Source organism: Phalacrocorax carbo, chromosome 2, assembly GCF_963921805.1.
Source record: "Phalacrocorax carbo chromosome 2, bPhaCar2.1, whole genome shotgun sequence".
NCBI classification, from domain to species: Eukaryota; Metazoa; Chordata; class Aves; order Suliformes; family Phalacrocoracidae; genus Phalacrocorax; species Phalacrocorax carbo.
The window spans coordinates 151,739,973-151,763,183 of NC_087514.1; the positions used below are offsets into that span (position 1 = coordinate 151,739,973).

The 23,211-nt window shown below is 40.4% G+C and overlaps 1 protein-coding gene across 4 annotated transcripts in view; it reads right to left on the minus strand.

Moving 5' to 3' along the window:
- Positions 1-22,251, minus strand: part of ARHGAP12 (Rho GTPase activating protein 12) — an 80,636-nt gene extending 58,385 nt beyond the window's left edge. For 2 of the 4 annotated variants that reach the window (XM_064444921.1, XM_064444919.1), the window contains exons 1-2: positions 22,134-22,251; positions 15,522-16,276 (exon numbers count right to left, since the gene is read on the minus strand). In XM_064444921.1, the coding sequence (XP_064300991.1) occupies positions 15,522-16,190 (669 nt within the window). In that variant the 5' untranslated portion in view covers positions 16,191-16,276; positions 22,134-22,251. The remainder of the gene's footprint in view (positions 1-15,521; positions 16,277-22,133) is intronic. The other 2 variants (XM_064444920.1, XM_064444918.1) reach the window with 2 other exon arrangements.
- Between the last annotated feature and the right edge of the window lie 960 nt (positions 22,252-23,211).

Here is a 23,211-nt window from a genome sequence, read left to right on the forward strand (position 1 = left end):
AATTCCGAGTATCTATCTCTCCTCCTCCAACAACCTTCCTTAAACATAGCAGCTGTAGGTTTCACACAGAAAATGGTGTTCACCGGTACATGTTACAGAAGAGGTTCCAATGGTCCCTTATGTCCTATACAAACTATTGAGCAATTCAAGTTAAAAAATTAAAAATAAAAATAAATGAAACCTTAACATTCAACTAAAAATTATGACAAAGGAAAAAAAACCAAACAAAACACTGAAGGCATCTCCACTGCCAGGCTAGTATAGCTACTGTTGAATAGGCAGCCATACGGACTAGTGGTCAAGCACCAGGAGAATCAAGAGGTTACAGGCCCACTCCATAGAAATGCTCCCGATTTTAAATAAGAAATTAGGTGCTTCGAGAATTAGCATCTCATCAAGCTTTCGGTAATCAAATTAAAATACATGTTTGATTTTCTGACTCCTCAGATCTACTTAATAGGAGGAAGGTCCACTTTACGACTTCCAATTGTACACTGGTACAAAAACCAAAACACAGGAAGGCTAAACAGCACAGCATGCCAGACAAGGTCCTCGTAACAGACTTCAGGAGTTGGGGGGTTTTTTGGGGTTGCGGGTTTTGGTTTTTTTTAAATACCCATTTTAGGGAGGTATATTGAGGTAAAAACATTTATAGATTGGACTGATAATTAACGTGATCAGCAGAAATACTTTCTTTGTTTCACTGTATCTTTTTCTACAACTTTTGGTATAAAGCAGACTATGAAGTCACTACAATTATCCCTGACTGTGATATCACCGAGTCCTTTGATAACTCAAAAGAAAAAAAAAATTTATCCCGCTACCTAACTTTTGACGTCTTAAGTTGAAATTTCTCACTTAAATGTTTGGAACTATCTGTTCAACATAAAACACTGGGTTTGCTGGAGAAGCCAGCTGTGTAATAACAGGACGGACACACACACACAAAAAAAATCTTATTCCAGCTTCCTGTGCTGATTTCACTCCTTCAGACAAGTATCAACAACTAGTCGTAATTACATGCTTAGCAGAAATCCCCCTGCTTGTTTGCAGGTCCTTCTCAAACAAAGTTTTAATAGGATGAAAGACCTCTTAAGAAAAGCCGAAACAAAGAGGTACAGCCTGCCAGAAATAAGGCGGGGGGAATTTTGATATTTCAAGCACAAGCTCCATCTCCAAAGGCCTGCTGTCACAGACAGCACCCGCTAAAGATGCACTGATCATAAAGATGGCATCTGGTCTTGCCACGTATGGTACTACATTCACACTCGAGCCATTCCAACTATGAGCAGCACCGCTGGATTAAGACTGTAAAAACCTCTCCTGAAGTCTGGCTCCAGAAGCAAGATAAGACACTCAGATGTAAAAAGACAGAGCTGAGTGAAAGCAGCTATAAGCAAACCAGACCCTGCAGTAAAACCAGGAAGCTGCGTTCCCTGCCCACCACACAGACCACCCGTGCAGTCTGCCCGGTACCAAGGTGGGATGCAGGGAACCCGCAGCCCTTCCCACTTCTGCCATAAGATCATAAGACAAATTCCTATAAGTAGTAAAATAAACTGACATAATTGAATTGGCCTTCTGCCATGCAACACCATTTTTCACTGCTGACAACTAAAAATGAAAATCGCACAAACCCTTAGATATCAGAGATCCATTCTGATTTATCAGTAAAATGAAGAAGTTACTAAACTGCCATAAAAAGTTAACAGTGCCTCTAAAGCAAACGGCAGAGAGGAAAATTCTGATTCAGGTATTGGCACTAACCCTACCTGAAACTTACTGCTGACGGTCTGAATGAAAGAGGCCACGCTAACCCCCCGTGCATTGTGTACCCCAGATTACAAAGCACATCCTAAAATACTGTAATTAAAAAAAAAAAAAAACAAACCACAAAAGTTGTTTGGTTTTGGGCTGGGGGTTTTGGGTTTTGTTTTTTTTTTTGACTGAAGCAATATTTACAAAGTCTTCTGACAAATATAAAACTTTGACAAAATTAAGAGAGCATGTTAAAATGGACTAATTATGCAGATGCTGTTGTTACCAGGAATCTATTTTACATAATACATTAGAATTTAAAATTCTCAAAAGCTTTCATGCAAGAAAACTTCCATTACGAAAAGACACAAATAAGTTACCAGCACTTAGTACACAGGAATGCATATATGGTACTCTTGTCATACAGTGTGAGGGAGTTTAGAAAATGCTGTCAAACTTCATTAAGAGGCATGTTATGCTACTTAAAATTACTTAAAACATTCCAGGCTTTTTTGACTGTCCTATGCAAGAAAGCAAACCTATTATAACTGAGATGGCAAGAATTTGCTAATAGTTTCATGCTGATTAAGCAACATGCTGTAAGCAGTGCCTCGCCACTCGCTATGGCAAACACGGCCCTCCCCCATGCTGCTGAATTATAACTCCGGGCTCAGCATTCAGTGGATCAGCTGGAACCACCAGCCTGGAGAACATTCTCATTGAAACTACAAGTATAATAAAGTATTGCAGCACTACCTGCTAAGCTATTGAAAAAAAGATGCTTTTAAGGACATGTATGCATGAAAAACCTCTACGGTGAAGTATATAGCAAAGCTCACCACATAAAGCTGTCCTTGAAAGCTGATGGAAAGCAGCTGTTCAGCTGCAAAAACCACAGGTTGAATGGAAGCTGAACTTTCTGGGAGTATCCCAGAAAAATACATATTAGGGTAAAGGGCGTGTTATTCTTCTACTATTATTCTTCTATTCATCAGCAAATGATGCCTCTTTAGATGTCTGCTGCATTTGTTTGACAATTTAGCTAAAGCAGAGTCTCACAAACAACTGACATTGAAAACCTTACTATTTCTAGAAAAAGTAATTGTCATGAATAAAGCAGACAGAAGAATAAGGTTTTCAATGCATTTGAAGTTACTGTATACCAGTTTTCACAATAATACTTTGCTATTGGTTTCTATGCCATTTTCTAGAAAGATTTCCACTGAGCTTCTCTTAAAGAAAAAAAAAATTACAGGCAACTGCAGGCACTGCTGGACCTCCAGGTTCCTCCAAGCTGATCAGCCAGCTGCCTAGAGAGCCTTCTGCAACACTGCTGTCAATAAACACAGCTTATTCTGCGTGGTGACTGGTATGACTTTGTTCTTCAGCTACATCTAGTACAACAGCTATATTAAAAATATAAAGCTTATTGGGAAACTTTGAATACCTGAATAGGCTTTAGGCTAACATCATTCCACATGCTTTTGTCTTCACAAGAACAGCAATTGAGTATAAAGGGTGGTTAGCTGTACCTTCTAAATAACACTTACTGGAAGTATTAATAGCTGTGCTGTTTAGAGTGCCATTGAAATGGGGGATTAGAGGATGGGCAGTCTGGCATGGCAACAGTGCAGCAATCCTAACAAAACCTCCAAGGAAGCCTCAAGGTACTACGAGCCTTGCAGCCATCATTCCTCTCAGAGAAACGCAAGACAAGAGTACAGGAAAATGTTAAACTGCTGAACTCTGCTAAGAACACATGTGCATACTTTACATTTCAGCACACAGAATCATCTATAACGAGCAGAAACTGAAGTTTTATGCCACCTTTTGCCAAGGTAGTACAAAGCTTTTGACCATACTGGCATATCATAACAAAACAGATCTAGCAGCAGCAATAGGTTATAAGTATCAATTAAAAAAAAAGTCACTCTTGTCATAAAGCATGCCTTTACTGAGATGCTTATCATAATAAATATGAAAAGATCCCCCAACTTGAAAAGGATTTGGAACAAGAAGCTGTTTGATATCATTTTGATAGTTTGTTTCCATAGGCTTCTTTCTCTACATAAACCTTCCCTCAAGCATGACTGAAGCTTGCAGATGATACAAAAGCCATTTTCACACCCTATTCATCATTTTTCACATACATAAACATATTTCAACTAATAAGTAATCTTTTAAATGATTAAATTAAAATTAGATGTTAAACTCCCACTTATTCATTTAGCTCATTATTAAAACATATTATCTAAAATTCGGTTTATTTTAATATCAAAACTCATTTTAAACTGGCAGGTTTCAACCAACAGTGAAGAGATTAGATTTTCTCGTCTTTAAAACCCACCAGTCCCTGTACTGAATTATCCTTTACTAAATCTGCAGTCAGGTCCAATATTCTCTCACATTTACTGTGTAACGCTGAATATAAACAAAGTCACTATACAATTTAGAGCAGAGACTGCAATTTAATTTTCTAAGTCTTTGGTATTTTAGGATACTGCATTTCTTCTGCATCCTTACTGTTTCCCAGTACCTTGGAACAGGACATTCACCAGAGTGCCAGAAGCAAAGAAACCTTAAGGCAAAAAGCAAGGGCGGGGGGGGGGGAATGTTTGTCATTAAAATGAATGTTTCTTGTTTCTCCAATACTTAAGATGTGGCTTGTGCTTAAAACCCTTCTGACCAGGAAAAATACTTCCGATTTTGGTACTTATGGAAAAGAAGTTCACAGTCCCCCTAGAAAAGCATTTTAAAATTAAATTCCCATTACAAGTTGGGCTCTTAACAGGACCAGAAGCTGGCTGTTCATGTATTGTCACCTCCAGTACACACACTCAGCTGTTTAGTTTGCACATTAAAGTTTCCAAATAAACCATAAAAATCCCACATATATTAGCATCCATCATTTAAATTGGAGGGGAGAGAAATATGAAGAATTACGACAAAATGTCATGAGTCCTAAATTCAGAAGACGCTGCCTCCACAATATATGTGCACCAGCACACAATCAAAACTTTACAGTTTTGTTAGGACTGCTTGAAGCCCCTCAAACTCATGTATTTTAATGACTTAAGGCAAAGAACATCTACTATTATGTCATGCATAACATTCTTTTCTGGTAATGAAGGATAAAGTAGAAACCCACCTCATGCCAGATAAGACATACACACAACAGTTTAAGTCAGGACTCCAGTTTAAAATTCTGCCTTAAAAGACATAATAGCATGAAGAAAACAGTTGGCACATTTATATACGAGTTATTTCAAAATTTGAGCAAAGTAGGAATATTTCCGCCAGTAGCTGTTTAAGACCACACAAAAAAGCCCGTAATAATTACACCACTGTGTTTCTAAGATATTTTCTCAACTTTCAACTGAGCTAGAACAGGCTACAATCACTCTAATTTTATCCTTGTGATTCCATTTTGCAAAAGTGCACCAAATAGTACGATGAATATTTTAAGACATCTAACTCGCCATGCCTAACTTCAAGAAGTTAAGAGATTTCTTTGAGATCACTTTTGAGGTTTTGTTTGTGGTTTTCTTTTTCCTTTAAATGCTAATGGGCAAGTACACAATTGTACTGTTAAAGACTCAGAATCCCAGAAATACTCAGCACCAGGCTATATGTACTGCTTACAGCAGGACTAAGCAAAGCAATAAAATTCTCATGGGAATCTCAACGAGGCTCATCTTTCCCTTCCCCCCCCAACTAAAAGTAGACATACTTGTCCTTTGACTGTATTTCTCAGTCTGTTTCCCTCTACTAGCAGACAGTTTGTTGGCACCCGGTTTCAGGGCAGAAAGCATAAAACACTTAGCCATGCATTTCTGTGCTCTTTCTTCCCCTTTGATTTTCCTTACACTAGCAAGAATTTCTTTCATTTTTAAGAACAGATTTTTCTGCAATTCAGTATCCAGAGTAGGTATACTGTCACTTGTTTTTGTGTTTTACCATTAAAACAGACATTAAAATAAATTAAGTCTGCAGCTCCCACTTTACTTCAATAAAATTAGATATTAAACAGGCATTTTTTCTTCAGATGACAGTTAAGAAGATATAAAAAGATTTAGTATTTGTAGAATTTTAGTTGCTTTACAACAATTCTGAGGCTGCACTCAAGCCCAGGTCCACCATACCAAGGACAACATAGAAGCCTGGTCCTCAGTGCTCAAACCACAGTTTAACATAATATATGGTGAAGCAAAGGAGCAATTTCATGGACAGACAGTAAGGAGGCACTGCAAGAAGGTGAAGTGAGAGCAGAGTAAGTGTATAAAATTCCCAAGACCACCTATGGGCACAGGTTTTAAATACAGCCTTTCAAGCTACACTTTAAAAAAAAAAAACAAACAACTTTCCTCAGAAAATCAATTGCCAAGAAAGAATTGGTCCGTGCTAACATCCTCTTAACCCACAACATTCTCTTTATTTCTTTTAACAAACAGCATGCCAGAGACATGCAGCAGCTATAAAGCACTGTACCTTACAGCCCTCACAAATGCCATATGGGGTATCATCACACTCTAAGTTTGGACAAAATCTGTTGAGGCTTTAGAGCTTTACAAAGCAAGAAAATAATTAAAAAATAGTTTAAAACTAGACTTTAGTAAAGCACTTGGGATTTGGTTTTTTTCTGATTTTCCATAAAAGAAAAAAAAATTAAGCACAAGCACATATACAAGTTTTGCTCAACTGATGGTTACAATAGCAATTTATGAACTACAAGAAAGCAAAAAGTGGATGCAATACAGTTTCTACATATACAGTTAACTGAAAAGTAAACAAACTTGAAGGAATATTTACACCTTGGTGCATCTCAACCCACAACGTGCTACAGGAACTTCTCAAACTTGGAAGGAGAAGGAACTGAGACAGGTCTCCTTGTGAGAAGAGCATGAGAGAATAACAAGAAAAAAATACCTCTAAAGGTTTACTTCCCTCGCCTCAAATGTCCTCTCTTCTCAGGCAGTCACGTGAAGAACATAACCCTTCAGGTTGGCAAAGGCAAGGGGAAGTAAAGCAAGTAAAGCTGAAGGCTGTAGCTTGTTACTGCAAAGGCAGTGGTGGGTGACCGATTGGGACCTGCCATGGGCACAAGCGCAAGCGGCTGAGCTCAGTGAGTGAGCGAGCGATGAGCAAAGGGTTGGAAGGACAATGCTGCACAACAGCTGAGCCACTGGCAGGGCCACACAGCCTCTCCTCTCCAGAGCTCAGGCTCCAGCTCCCCACCTAAAGCAAAGCAGCCACAGAGCCCAGCTGTAAAAAGCACGCCCAGGAGGAAGCAACAAAGTCCTCTGGCATAGCTTGTGGGCATGAGCACTATGGAGTAACACACATTGTGGTATGAGAAGTACAAGGCCTTAGGGCAGCATGAAGATGACATTAGAAGTTAGATTGTAGCACCTGGGAGGGAGAATAAGGACAAAAATCACAGCCAGGACAAATGAACAAATGACAGATGACAAATGGAGGATTTAAAAAAAAAAATCAAAAGGACAATACTGATGAGTAAGTACATCATCAGTACATTCACAAGTTTTTGTGAAGTTTAAAGTTGGTAGTTGCACTATGAGGTGCAAATCAAGACTGAAGTGCTATCAAGAAACAGAAGTGGTCCCTGATTTTTTATATCTTTCTATATATAATTATATAGAGAGAATATATGTATATACATACACACACACATATAGTTCCCTGTGTCTAAAGCACGATGCAGTATGCATGGCAGCCATCTGTTAGCTCACACTATCCATATAATCGGCAGGACGCCGCAGGAAGCACCTTTATTCAATATCAACAGGGAAAGCAGTCAAATCAAGGTCACTCAAGGACCTCACGTTTAGTGTTACAACACTTTACCGCAGGATAAAGCGTCTTCTAAATACTTAAAGAGAAACAATGGTTATGTGCAACACGGTATAAAGTTTCTGTGGTAGCATGAATCATTTCTAAACAATATCCTGGCAATCCATCAAGCTGTCTAGAAAAGAAATGCGTATACAACACTATTAGATATGTTGAACAACTGGTTGAGAGTCCAGAAAGTTTGTTAACAGTACTTTTGGTATTTACCATACATAATATTTTATTAGAGTATTTCTTTACATTAGCACATTTGTTGCAGAAGTCCCATCACATCAATGACACTGAAAATGCAAGTGTATCCAATCTGTCAGATTTGCAGACTTCGCACTAGACTATTTATGACTATTCAAGTTGCAATAAAGGAATGTTTAATCCTTGCAAATAGCAAGTATGGGCTATTATCATACTTGATCGCAACACCCCATCTCAGTGCTGAACTGGTAATAAATATTTTTTGAGCCAGGAGGTGACCAGAGCAGCAAAGTGATTCAACTGAACGATAAGCCACGGCAGCAAGGGAAAGATAGCGACCACATACACTAGACACCACCAGAAAACATACATAAAACTCTGCTCTTCAGCACTGCGTTTAAACAGAACACTGGGAAGCTACTTAATTTAACTGAATGATCCAAAGATCATCCAGAAGCCCCAAGCAAACCATTAAAAAAGAAAAAAGGAATAATTAAAACTATGTTAATTAAATTCAAAATGCAATATGTAACTTCAGATTTAAGTTAGGAGCCAGTAAGTTCCAATCATGAATTTGATTACAGACAGAAGGTGAAGCCAGATAATGTAGCATCAAAACCCAGCACTAGCAATATGCTCAATTCATTCAGACAGCTCCTTTTACTTTTCATTTACAAAACTGTTTTATCAGAGAACTAGAACTGAAATATAGACTCCAAACACCCATGTCAGTCTGCAGAGCATCGTTGTACACAAGCTTTAAGTCTCTGTCAAAACAGTTTACAAAAGAATAGACAGGACAAGCAGATAAAAACTGTTGGAAAAGGGGGAATAAAGTGCTAAAATTAAGGTTGCTTTACTTCTCAACAATCTCTCAGCCATTTCAGCATCAATAATTTCAATACCAACTTAAAAATCAGGAGTCCTCTGTATGCAATACTAAATATGTGCACCCACTAGCATGTAAGGCTTTTGCAAAGCCTTCACACAGGAACTATTCCATGTCTCTGCTCATACTTTTCACTTCTTCCATGCTATTTTCAGCACTATTACCTCCTTTTCAAGATGAGAGGCCAACAACCATATGCTATTTAAAAATACAGAAATACCATGAAATCAAGAGTTCTGCATTTTTTTTTGCTGTTTCCTACTATTGACATTCTCTATGCTTTTTTGATTGCTTCTCTGCATTAACCTAGCACTTTCATGAAACAATCTACTGAAAAGTTTGTCTTCCCCCAGAAGTAGCTCAGAAGCCATATTAAGATAGAATAAATTTAAAAATTCTAAATATAATCTAACACTATGTTGACCAATTACTCACCATCACAAAAGCCTTTTGAAAGTCTTCAATTCTTCCTATCCTGGAAGATTGTTTTGTCCAGAAGTATTGTCCTTTGGCATTAGAACAGACCTCATGTAAGGGCAAAACTAATTTCTTTCCATCGTTTTTAAATCAAACATATCTGGCAAGGCATGTCAAAGAAATATCGGCTGTTTGGGTACTAGATACACATAGATTTTACTTTCCTTTTTTTAAGCACAAATGTCTACTATTCCAGAGAGAGCTGCCTAAAAAAAAAAAAAAAAGAAAAAAGTGTTCTGCATTTTATTCTACCGAGTCATACGTTCCCTACTGTTTTGTCACACTGCTGTGAAACAAATGACACTTTCTTTAGAATTCTGCAAAATAACAGCACATTACTCCATAGGCAAGCACTGCAATATTAAACAACTGCCTAGATAATAACTAGGTAAAGACATACCAAATGCAATTGTTTATATTCAGAGTTATGTGCAAGAACAAGATATGATCAAATACTCTCATAGGGGTTATTGTTTATTACAAAGCAATTTCAGTTTATTCTATGTCTGGAGGTTCCCAACTTAAAACCGACAGAAGCACTGCTAACGGAGAACAAGCAAGTCCCCGGTATCTCCAGCTGCTTTCAGTTTAGGCAGCAGTCAGACAAAACACCCATTCCTTTTCCTAGGGCTGCTTTTCTGTTTAAGCATTTACTCCACCATCCATAAAGGTTCTGCTGTCACCCCTGCTGAGGGTGGTGTTTTGCACCGCTTCAAAGGAAAAGGCAGGTGGGACAGCAGGCACCAAAATTCATATTGCACACTAGAAATTACACTTTTCTAGATGGAAAAAAAAAGAAAATTCCTTATTATGACTTATTCCTTAAGCACTGCAGCTTGAGCTTCATTTGAGCTAATAAGTAGTTCTATCAGGATGAAAGGCACCGATTTAATAATGGAAGCTGTTGCCTTGGAAGTTCCACTTTATCATTTTCTGCATGTAATTAAGGTAAATAGGGGTGAAAAGTCAGAAGACTGTGTTGGCACTTGCAGAATTTTGACAGTGCTTTAGATGTTTGCTTCAATTCTGAAAGCACAACACAAAACTGCACTTACCAAGTAGCTTACTCAGCTGAGCATTCAGACACCAGTATCAGAACAAGCCAGTCAACTAAAACCAACTTGCCTCCCAGGTTACGATTTTTTGACAATTGCCTCACATCAGTAATATTTGCGTGGGCTTGGTTTGTTCGTTTGTTTGTTTTAAAGGTCAATCTGATTTGCAGCAGGGAAGTCCAGAGGCACATAGGGGCTGTAGGCAGTGTTAGTGGGACACAATGCCTTCTCACTCTAGGGCACCTAAATCCAGAATTACTCACTCGGAGCAAGAGGGACAATTGTCTGCTAGCTGACTTACATATTAAAAATACTGAGACAGAGCTGATCACAAACAGCACCAGTGTAAAGTGAAACTATCCAGAACTGTTGTCAATGGATAGGAAACAAAAAAAAAAAGCCAGGAAAACTATTCTTTAAAGGTTCTGGACATAAAACATTCAGAGTTACTGATGTAACTCAGAAAACATTTCAAGCTGTTTACAAAGTTCTAGCAGCAGTTACTGGAATTACAAAAAAATAAAGTTTAATTTTTTACAAAATTACTTAAGTTTTTAGTTCCTTGGCACTGAAAGTTATTCTTCACCTCATTATATTGGGCATATTTCAACATTTAACATCATTAGAATATCAAATGCTGATTTTAAGGAGTTGAGATTAAAAAGATGGTACTTAAAACGAATTAAAAATGTTACATTACACACGCCAACATGAATCTGCAAACATGCTCAGTTTTATTGAGAAAAAAGTCCTGTATGTAGCATGCTTCCTTCATACTGTCAAATTATTTATTCCTTGGGCAAATGAATGAAATAAAAAATAGCATGAAATCTCTTGTAATAGAAGCAAATTAATTCTGGCCTCCACAAAACCAGTAATAGCCATTTATTTTGGAGGTTTAATGTTTGACCAACAAGGCATTCTAACAGTAATGATTTGCCACCAGTCTTTCTACTAAGTGACAAAGTCAAGAACGCCAAGATCTCCAGAAGACACACTCTCACATCTTCTACAAGAAACCAAAAGGTTTGTTTTCTCAATTAAAAAAAATTACAACGATCCCACAGAAATTGCAGAGGTAAGACAGAAAGACCTCTTTGTAAGATCTTTACTTCTCAGAATTAATCAAAGCAAAACAGCCATCCTAGTGATAATCCCCTTTAGTGCTTCACAGTTTATGCAATAGTCAATTACTAAAGAGGATGAAAGACAGAACAATCTTTGCAAATAGGTCACTGTCTATATTTATAATGATTAAAACCTGCCTGCTACTAAAATAAACTTTTAATAAACACAAAAAAGTAACATTAAGACAATGCATGTATTTTACTATTAAATGTATTGTCTCCTACAATGGAAAAGGAGGTAGCACTTATCAGAAACAAAGTTATTTCACATAGGTTATGCATTAGCATTGCTGAAAGCAGATTTTAATTTTTGTCTGTAACGACTTTATTCCAAAGTATCATCCTCATAAAGATAATACCTAACCATTCTTGACATTATCTCTGAACTTACCCAACTCTTTCCCTGTTTGCATGCCTTCTCTCTCAAAACTTCTTAGTAGATTTTACCTGCAAACACTGCTCAAAGCTCCTTTTCAAGACCACTTTGAATGTCTTCCACTTTTGCTTCAACTTTTCTTTCCTGTTCAGGCATGGCTAAACATGTAATTTTTTTTCTTCAGAACAATTACTCATGGCTGTCTTGCACACTGCTGGGACCTTCCATATGGTTCTTTCAAGTATTGTCTGTCTTCTGCTACATAATTCTTCTCTTTCAAAGTTTTCCTTTTTCCCCCATCCCTGGCCTCTCGGAGGAGCATTTTCTGCCTTTCCTGTGGGATCAGGACATCACACCTGACACCAATTTCCTAAAATTTTATAGAATTTCATTGATTCTCACCAATTCAAGCACCACCATTGTGTCAGTGATTCTTAAGCCCTCCTATGCACTCCTGAATGACTTAATTCAATTCCAGTTCTACCTGCAGTTACCTTCTCCACCAGAGACTTAAATCCAGTTAAATTGGAGCTTGTTTCCTCTCCGTTCCTTTAATTACCTGCAGCCTTCCTACAGTTCCAGCCCATAAACTAACATCCAATTCTTACAATGCCTTATGCACCAGAGTTGCACTCAATAGCTGGAATTTCTTTGCGTAAGATGTCAAGAATGTTCATTACCCAGTCCTGATCTTTCTCATAACCAGATCATTTGCTTACATCCTCATTAGCAAATTCTTCTGCTCACTCTGTCACCTCTCTATCTTTCATTTCATTTAATATTTTGGCTGCTAAAAAATTCTTCCTTTATGCAGTACTTCGGAGACTCCAGATTTTCAAGTATTTCCACAGCTGGCAAGCCTATGAGCTCGAAACTGTACAGTTGGAGAACCTGTGCTTCATTACTGGAAAGGAGAAGGAGGATAATCTTCAGAGAATAATGTAACCACCTCTTAGAAGAATCTCATAACATATGCATTCCTCTGCATCTCATACATTTGCACTCAGGACACTGAAAACACACTGAAGGCTGGGCTAGGGCTGAATATTGTCACCTCATCCCTCCCAAAAAAATCACCTACACAAAGGTATGATTATTAAGGTCATTCTAGCTTCTAATCTTACAAATTTAAGAGAAAACACCTGTAGCTTAGAGTTTATTATAATGCAGACTGCATAAAACTGAACTCCACAGCAGGCAGGGGAGGGAGAACCACAGTCAGTCTTGTGAAATGAAATCCTGTTTGTGCGTGAAAGCTGGGAACTTGATGTTCTCACTACAGACTAAGAGCAATAAAAACAGCTTTCTGAGCCATTAATTTCTGCACAGCTGATTTCTGCTAAACAATGCTCATTATTGAAAGAATTCTAAAAAAATGCGAGGCTGTTCCGGCGAGAAGACTGGCACTCTGAATATCTGACTGAACTAACGGTGACATCAGTGCTACTACTGCTTTAATCCCTATGGCTACTAAATGTCAAACGTTTTCATTGTATTTTAAGAGCCTGTGATTGCACACAATGAGATTAAGTTACGTCACAGTTTTAAAATAAGACAACTGCAAGGCACAGTGACCATCCGCATTCTTGTCATCCGAGACCGCGATAATGGCAAGTTCCTCAGTAACATCAGTGAGAAGCTGCGATGCTTTTTCCACAGCCAAAATGCAGCATTTTTAGGATTTGTAATTTTTAAGCACTGAAAACTCCCATCTTCAGATCTTCCATAACCCAGTGAGTCTACAAATATGTGCATAGCTGCCCCACTCAAATCCCAACTTATAAGTAGGTTGTAGCATTGAGTCAAGTATACTTGGTGAGGTGGGAGGGGGAGAAAGGTGAAAAGATTAAGTGTCCCTGCATCAACAAAGTCCGGTGGAAACTGAGCAGCAGGCCATATATTTCTTACTGTTCACAAAAGACACCCATATAACATTAATTTCATCTACTTTAGAGAAGGAGATGCACCAAACTGTAGTCAACACAGTAGAAGGAACTATCTTAACATACAATATAAACTTCAGCATGGTAAACCATTTAGTGTGGTAAACCATTTAAATAGTTTAAATAATACAAAATACTTTCTAAACATTCCTTAGTATTTTCATAATTTTCTGGCAACTGATTACAATGGCAGTAGATGGGCTACTACGCACACTTCTCAAATATCTAATAATTATTTTATCCTTCCAAGTTCTAAGTGGCTCATATCAACTACAGTGAGGTAGGACACTACTGTAAAGAAAGTGCAAGAAAACCGATCAATCTTCACGTTGCATAAGTGAGAAATTACAAAAAAAAAAAAATACAATCCAGTAATCCTATTTATTCTTTGTTATTTGCAGGGGTAGAAGTTAAAATCAAATAGTCATAAAAGATACAAATATTAGAGGCATTAAGTCCCATAACTAGAGAGACACTGAATTTCAAGAATGAGGCCAAGAGTAGAATAGGATACTGAAAAACTGCTGATTCGAGTATTTCAATAAATAGGTATATATGAGCTCATACAGTTCAAGACTACATAAATCACCAAATCAATCTTATATCTTTAAGGTCTTCCCACACTCACTTATTAACTAAGCAGCTTTGTCTTCTTTGTGTCTTACTAGCAAAGTACTGATTCACAGCTCTCCGTGATGAGATTTTTATTTCTAAAGTTAGCATCAACTTTTATTTGAATACCATACTTGAGTGAATTCCTTTGGTACTCTGAATACATGCTGGCAAGTAGGATTCACTATAATGATGAGTTTGTACCCAAGCAACAACAGTTTCACAATACAGAGTAAGAGAGTTCAAGACATTTAACATTAGAATTTTAAAATCATTTAACATCTCCCTACAGAAAGATGCAGGGAGGGAAGTGGGGGAATTATGTATACACACACCTACTTAATTATTTGCATGTACACATATAACATTAGTTCAAGAACAAACCTGCATTACAATAGACTAATTAACTTGGTTACCGGTAACAGAAGTGACCTGATTATCTGAGTGCTAATCTTTTGTTGGGGGTGGGGGAGGCATGTTAAAAAAAAAAGACATTTAAAAATGAGATAAACCACTTTACTAAGGAAAAAGGCCACCAATGCTCAGTTTTAGCCTGAAGTGAGAGTACACCATTCCTGAGATTCTTCAGTACTAATTAACAAACTCACATGTTTTGAGTTTTAATCCAGAGTAAAGTTGTGAGAGGCAGAATTGCCTAGGCTGACTCATTACAAAAGTCTACAAATAAGATTTATATGGAGTTTAGTTTCTGGCTTGATTATTTTAAGTGTACCATTTTTAAACTATTAAACCCACTAACACACAATTCACAGCTCTTTACGCTATCTATACACACACTTAGGAAAAGCTGACAGTAACTAGCACTCTTTTTTTCAACAAGCCAAGAAGTGAGGAGTTAGTCCAGTAGGCTCCCTTCCCTCTCGAAGAAAATACAACCCAAATTCAGAGTCATCTCAAAATAATCTTAACAAAGAAAGAAAGAAAAGTGTTTCTGTAACATTCAACCACAAGAGAACGTAAATGGAATTAATCCCAAACCTAATTCTCTCTGCAAGGAATAGAAATATACACATCAACTGTTTAGACTTCAATAACCAGTTCATGCTGAGGTAAGACATTTTTACTTAAACAATCCGAATTTATTAGGAATAAATCTCAGAACATTATCAAGAAATTATGGCAATAAGGAAACAAAATGTGAAAAAAAAACCAGACACAGAAATCTACAGGGACCATGTGGTTGGTTTTTTTTCAGCTTACCTGCACTTGTTCTGTGGAGCTACTGCTAAGCTCATCTCCAGACTCTGAATCTTGGTGAATTTTCTCTGAGCCTTCTCCTGCTGAATCACAAGATTGTTCATGCAAAAAGCTAGTCTTCTCTATTTCCAGGAACTCTGGACATGGGAAATGACCCACTGAGATGGTTCTATACTGATTTGAAACTTTGGGGGATTGCAACTCATTGTTCAGTTTTCCATTGTTCTGGGTAAGGTCCAGGCTCAAACCAAGAGTTTGACCGGTACTATTGTTTGGTCCCAGATTTTGATTGGCATCTCGAACTAAGCAAGACACTTGAACTGGAGAACATTTTCCAAAACTAGAAAGCTCTGGTGACTTATTCACATTTTCAGTTGATCTCTGCAATCCATGTGCCAACTTCAAAGCATTATTTGGCGGCATGCTTGCTTGCTTAACAGGTGGCATAAGTGCTTTTCGTGGTATTTCCTTCACATACTGTGCTGGCACATAAAAGGGTTTGGAATTTTCATCTCTTTTGACTTGCCACCAATCATCATTAGTCTTTTTCACTAAGATGTATTTTTCCCCTTGCTTAATTACAATTTTCTTGTCCTTGGCCTCATACTCATAGTCGTACTCCACTTCAATGTACAATTGTCCTGGAAGGATCTTCCCACCTTTATCAGCCATTTCTATTTGAGAAGATTTCACCTTTTCAGACAAAAGGTAAGCCACATTCTGTTTCAGAAGTGTTACTTTCCTGTTAATAATCAGAGCTGTAAGGAAAAAAAACACATATAAAGTAATTGTCTAAGAGCACTTCAGAAGAAAATAATTTCAAAAATAACCCTGCCTATTCCATTTATGTCAACCTCAGACTAATGAATTGATGAAGAAATGCAAGATGTTCAGATACCTTTCTCAGTGACAAAACAGAAAGTCAGGAGAACAACTTAGGTGCCGATTTAACTCTCCTATTCACACATGCCTCCTGCTATCAAGTTGCTCATTAAGCCTGTTTTCTATTACTAAATAATGTTGCTTACCAGGGGCTTGGTGGGAGGACTAATCCAAGTCAACTTCTTGCTTACACACAGGCTTAATTGCTTCATGGAACTGGTTTCAAAAGGACAAGATTATTTGCTTACTTTGATTCCTCTTTCAGTTCAATAGTTCCTTCAGAGTGCTCGAAATTCCTTACAAAGTCCCTTAAATCTTCCTCCAATGCTACAGCCCAGTCACCAGGTTCAGCACAAGCTGGCAATCCTTGACCCACGCATACCGCACACCCTGCGGAGCCTGCTAACCTTCACCTAACTGGAGAAGATGACATGGGAGCTATGCAACCACACTGGCTGAGGCTGCAGTCCATGTTGCCTCTGCATCTAGTTGTTGTCTATAGAACGTGGTATGGTCACTTATTTCTTTAAAATGCTAGTGAAACTGCAACATAGAATTTCATCTATAACCATGATAGTATTAAATAAAAGTATTTAGCATTTCCAAGATATTTTGGTTTCAGTGGTTTAAATTCTGCATATTTACTTTGCTCTTAAGAAAGCTTTTTGTGGTATCTACCTCACAAAAAAACTGATCTAACCAAAAGTTTAAGGGCTAAAAACAAAAACCCCAACAATAATGAAACAGGATTACAAACCAAAACCAAAATTGGATAATAAATGGAAGGGTAATACATGAAAATTTTGAAAAGAACTTTTAGCATCTTATAATCCAGATAACCACTACTGTATCCGCACCCATAAACTACAAGTTCGCTCTATTTAATCACGTAGCAATGTCACAATTCATCAGGGAATAAGCATCAGTCTTGCCAACTTACATTGAACACAGCATAGCAAATTAACATGAAAGATGTTTCCTTAATCTTGAAAATCAAAGCATGTAAGTAAAGGGGAAGATCTCTAGCATTCAACTAGAACATATGAGAAGTAAAGTAAAATGCTGCCACATTTACTCTTACGACGATTAACAAATTAATCTTTTTTAAAAATGCATGTTTCATGATGAGAGAAATTATGCAGAAAGTTGCCACTCTGCAAGTTAAGACTTTGTGATGAGATTTGCAGCATTTACCCTGCCACAGAGTGGAACTAATGCAATTCCATGCAGGCACACACACAGAGAGTGAACTCGGCTACCCTGAGCAGAACTAGGCACAGAAACAACAACAACAAAAAGGGACTTCTGGGAGAGCTGAAGCAGAAATCCCTAACAGATCTTCAATTTTTCTTTCACTATTTCTGCTATTTGGTCTGAGCCTTCGGGGTGGGGGGGTGGAGAATACATTTCCCACATAACTTGGTAGAAAAAGAAGCAGCCAAAAAGCTCAAGTATGATGCCAAGACAGAAGTGCCTATCTTTTTCTCTCTTCCACAGTCCATCTTCTTTTACTTCCAGGAAGCACTTCCTACAGGTAACTTGAAAGCTACCATCAGTTACAACACTCCAAATGGAATCACAGGGTCAGAGTTACGATTTTGCTGAGGACTTGGCAGAAAGAGTGATGGTACCACCTTCAACAAAGCTGACAGTAGGAACACAAAGCAGTAGAAAAGAACGTTAGGATTCTGGTATTTACTCCCCCTACCATAAAACAATAAATTGAAATTCACAGCATTATAGTCTATTTACAGCCTCTGTACCAAACAACTTGCTTACCTGCTGTTCTACATAAATAGGTATTTTTGAGTGCAGCACTGCAGATGTTCAGCAACTGTAGCAGAAGGTAAACATCAACAAACTGCAGCCACTCCCACTCTCTTCCTAGTTTTTGGAACCTCTGCCATACAAATGTTATTTTCCCTTGTTACCAAACTCTACTCCTCCCAACACTTCTTCAAAGCTGCTACCAACCCCTTTCACAGCTTCAAGGTCATATACCAGAAAAATGCAAGTGTTTCCGAGCTACAGTCTACCTCTGAGGTCTGCTACCTTGGAAGCTGAAATGTAGGATGAGGACCCATTCACACTGTTTTTACTTCTCCCATACAGAAACCAAAACCAGAACATAAGGCTATGCTGTCCCACAGGGCTACCAAGTGTTTAAAAGCTTGGATTTTTAATTTCTCTTTTACCAATTCCATATAACTTTTCTGAGAATGCACGCTTAACATTTTTTCAAGACATAGAGGTTCAATTAATCACATTTTATGTTTAAAAGAATAACAGAATTTTGAGAAATACAAGTTAAATAAAATGCAGTAGCTACAAAAATAGCTCTATCCACTTCTAAAGTCAGTTTTGCAGCCTCATTTTGCAGCCTTTCCAAAAAAGCAGCACAATTTTTTTGTTCTTCCATCCAAGCTGCAAAATTATCAAGTCAATAGCAAACATTTGGAATGTTGAACATAGGATCAAAAAGAGACAGGCTGCGTTCTGTTTTTGGCCAGAACACTACATCAGTTTTATAAACAGCTCACATCATCAGGATCAAGCAAGGCTCTAATTCTCCACCTCAACAGAGAGAAGCAAGAGATACCTATGGCATTGGCGGGAAATCTTTCTCAGTAAGCCTAACAAATATCAACATTAACCCTGTAGGTCTGCAAACAACTACCATGGCCTTAATTTCACAGTTCCAAATGCATTAAGTTTTATTTTGTTTGAATTTTTCAAATGCAGCCGCTGTGCCACGGAGGGTAGACTGCCTGTATGCCATGCGCAGCCCAGGGGACAGCTAATTGTAACGTCCTTTCAAGGGTCCATGTATCTGTCTCATAGAACTTCAGTTAAAGAGCCGTGGAAGCCTTGGCCAAACCTCTACTGTAAGGGGCTTAGAATAATCCAGATGTGAATGCACAATATTGGCATTTGAAGTACTGACTTCATTGTGCTACTAGTCAACAACTGAAGCCATACGGCAGATCAGACCGTGTAACCTCACAAGTTTTTCTTTTCCTTTACCATTCATTACCTGTAAGGCTGGATGGCACGCATTTTGGTAAAGGAGGTTGGAGAACCCTAATTAGAGGATGATAAGCATGAAAAATTATTTACTTCTACAGAGGACATCTGTAAGCTTTAATACTTTAATAATGCCTCAATACCTGATTAAGTGATTACTGACAAAGAATGGCCCCACTGACAACAAAATCCAAAGAAAATTTATTCATGAATACCAAAAAACAGATTCAGGTCACTTTTTCTTCTGGTAAAGTAAAACCCAAACTCTACAGAGTAACTAATGTAAGGTAGGCCACATCTCCAGGTGGAAATACACTCCACCCTTTCACAGAGCATTCACGCTGCCCTGAAGCAAGGGGCCATTCGTGATGACCTGCACAGCCCTGGCTGCTTACCACCTGGGTGCGAGACCAGAAGCAGCCCAGCGCCCTGCCACGCTCAGGAAGCGGGCAACGAGAGGATCTTTCACTTGATACCCATGCGTAGATCTTCTCATGCTCCAACTTCCAATGGGAACCACTCCCACCTCTTACTCAACTAAGACTGAGCAAGGCTGGCACCCCTTGGTGTTTGCAGAGGTCAGCTTCGCCCCGCCCCCCCTGCACCCTCTCCCCATGGGGGGGACGCAAACATAGCATCAGGGGCTTTGCATGCAAACATTTGCCTCTAGCTGGATTTCACCTACATCCACTCAAATCAGGACCCTTCCTAATTAGACCCCAATGTGACAGCTCCAGCCACCCTTAGGCATGTTGGGTTTGGAGAGCTTTAGGTTGGCTCAGAGGTAGGCCTTTCCTAGGGCAACTTAAACCCTACAGTGACACGGTCACCTCCCTACGGTGCTCAGTCTTAACCACACAACGATGCTCACTAACTTGATCTTGAAGCACACGCAAATGGTCATGAAAGAAACATGGTCCTAACACAGAGACGCATGTATACACATACAATCATATGCAATGTCTAATTAATATGATCAGATATCATATTAGACACTATCACCCCGAACTTCAGCGTTGGCCAAGATCTAAAGGCCAAAAAAAAAAAAAAAATCAGGAGGTACACAAGAGGCGTTTCACACCTCTCTCGAAATTACCAGACACAGAGTATTTTCTTCTGATCTTCTAGAACCAGGTAGTTAAGACTTGAGATACACTAAAAAAAAAAACCACAACTTTTTGCTATTTCTTATATTTTCCTTTTGTAAAAAACCTTACTCACCATAGCTAAGGAATTGTTACTTATTTTATAATACAAACAGCTGATAAGTTATTAAAAATGCCACTAAGGATATTAACCAGTTGCCTTAAAATTCCTCGTGTGACCTTGTTCACGGTGCCCTGCAAAGCAGCAGTAGTTGCCTTGTGTAATCTTTTTCCATTTTCAGCATCAAACTTCACCCACTACTGAAATGAACCCTGCCGCGGTGCTGATACAGAAATAAACTCAATTAGTGAGGCTAAATTAGGATAAATTCGTATCGGTTCAGGCCAGACGAGATACCCTGGCTACAGCTCGCTGGATTCTATGATTCTGCTTCTCCCTGGGCAGTTTTCTTAGGGGTTCAAGCCATGCTGCATAACCACTGCTCAGGAGACGGGTCACACAACACCCTTCTCAGAACTGAACCCTATTCATGCCTATCTTCCAGAGGGGCACCATCCTTTGTCCAGCATAACTAACTCCTCAGCTGATACTGTCATGCAGGCAACCGGTGCCTGTAAAAACCACCATCTACAAAGTGTGCATCTAGAGTATGCAAAGTTGTGTAAAAATAGATGCAAGGATGTAAATGCAAACAATAAATATAGACGAAACACGGAAAACTTGTAAGCTTTATGAAAACAAGCTTAATCCTTTACTGCTTCCACAGAGATTACTAACACAGGTAACCGAGCGCAACTCCCAAGTGAACTAGCTTCCCAGAGCTCACACTTCCTTAAAAATTAAAGGCATAATAAGTAACCATTTAATAGCTGTCTGACTCAGAGCACTGAGCAAGCGATGCATTTTAAACAGCTGTCAGGGCAGCCTCCCGGCCGCGCCGCAGCACCCCCGCAGCCCGCCACCGGCCCGCTCGCTCCCCGCCGCCGCCTTTTGTCACGCCGCTGACCCCAGCGCCCGGCTATAAATGGCGCGGGGGGCCCGCACCGCCTCGCCCCGCCCGGCCCAGCCGCCCCGCGCTCGGGTTCGCGCACGGCCGCCAAACCGCCGCGCCCCGGGGGCAGGGGGCGCCCGGGAAGGGCCGCCGCTGCCCGCCGCCTCCCTTTGTCTCCCCTTGTCTCCCGCCGGCCGCGGCCCCGGCAGGTGAGCGGCGGCCGCACCAGGCAGGGTCGGGCGGCCCTGCCCGGCCCGGCCGCCGCCGGCACCGCGGGCCCACCGGCAGCGCCCAGGTGCGGGGCCGCCTCCCGCCGCCAACTCGGCGTTCCCGGCGGCGCTCGGGGAACGAAACCTCCGCCAACGGGGGCACGGCGGGGCGGCGCCGCCCAGACCCGCCGCCGGCCGCCTGGCGCGAGCGGCGCGCCCCGGCGGGCAGGCAGGGCGGGCGGCGCCGGGGGGCTGAGGCCGCCGCCGCGATCCGGCCCCGGCCCGAGTGCCGCCGTGCCCTCCGCCCACCGAGGGCCACCCTGCCGTGCCCGACTGCCCCGGCGGCGCAGTCCTCCCCGCCCTCCTCCTCCCGCCGCCGTGCCGGGAGGCGCGGCCCCTCACCTGCCTCGGCGGCGCGGCCGGTCCCGGGCCCCGCTCCCCGCTCCGGTTGCCGCCGCTCCCCGCCCCGCGCCCAGCTCCAAGCTCCAGGGCACGGCGGCGTCACCGCTCCCTCGTCACGTGCCGGGGGCGGGGCGCGCGGGGCGGGGGCGGGGGTGTGGCGGGGAGGGCGGGGCGGGGCGGGGCGCGCCGGGTCCGGCCGCTCCCGTCCGGTCCGCTCCGGTCCTGCCAGTCGGCGCAGCGGCGCGCTCGGACCTTGCCCCGGGGGAAGCCAAGCCTGCACCCCATCCTCGCTGCGACCGGGGCCTCCCTGGGTGTTTAGTAGTTGGCAGCTGAAGGAACCACAAATTTTTAATAGTCTGACAGAATGGAAATCATAAAAAATGGTCCTATTCAGCTCTTCCAAGTTAATTTGCTCGGTATCTCATATTATATTAGTAAAAGTTGTGAAGCATCCAGTTTGGGAACATTTATGTGACCTTCACAGCACTTTCTAATTTTAAGTAATCTTATCTTTCTCTCTAAAAAAAAAAATGGTATCTAGTCCTCATGGTTGCAGGGATAACCTTGAAAGCATGAACTGACTGTAACTGATATGGCAGTATCTGAATGAATCTGCAAACATCCTGAAACAACGGCGCTGAGATGTGTAAACTGTCTGCTTTCTATTAATCTAATCAAGGCTAGTGTTGGCCCTAACTTATTCTTTGATTATTTTAGCATACATTATTTTAACAAGAAGGAAAGGGGCAGTAAAATCCTCAAAAGGTGGGGAGAACAGGTCTGCTGAAGGGAAAGAAAGGCAACAGGGAGAGACCTGAGGAGTGCAAGTGAGTGAAAGAGAGAAAGAGGAGAAACAGAGACTGTATCTGAGAGAAAGATAAAAATAGCATCAATAGGTATGACAGAACACGTGGACATATTTTCATACTGATTGATATTTCCAGTATCGATATTTCCTTGATGCCCCGGATCAGGTGGTATGTGACAACATGCAAGACAGGTAGTAAACGCTGTAAATACCTTAAGGTTTTGCTTCTGTGTATCTTGGCCAGAATACTTGTGAAAATGTCCCCTTGAC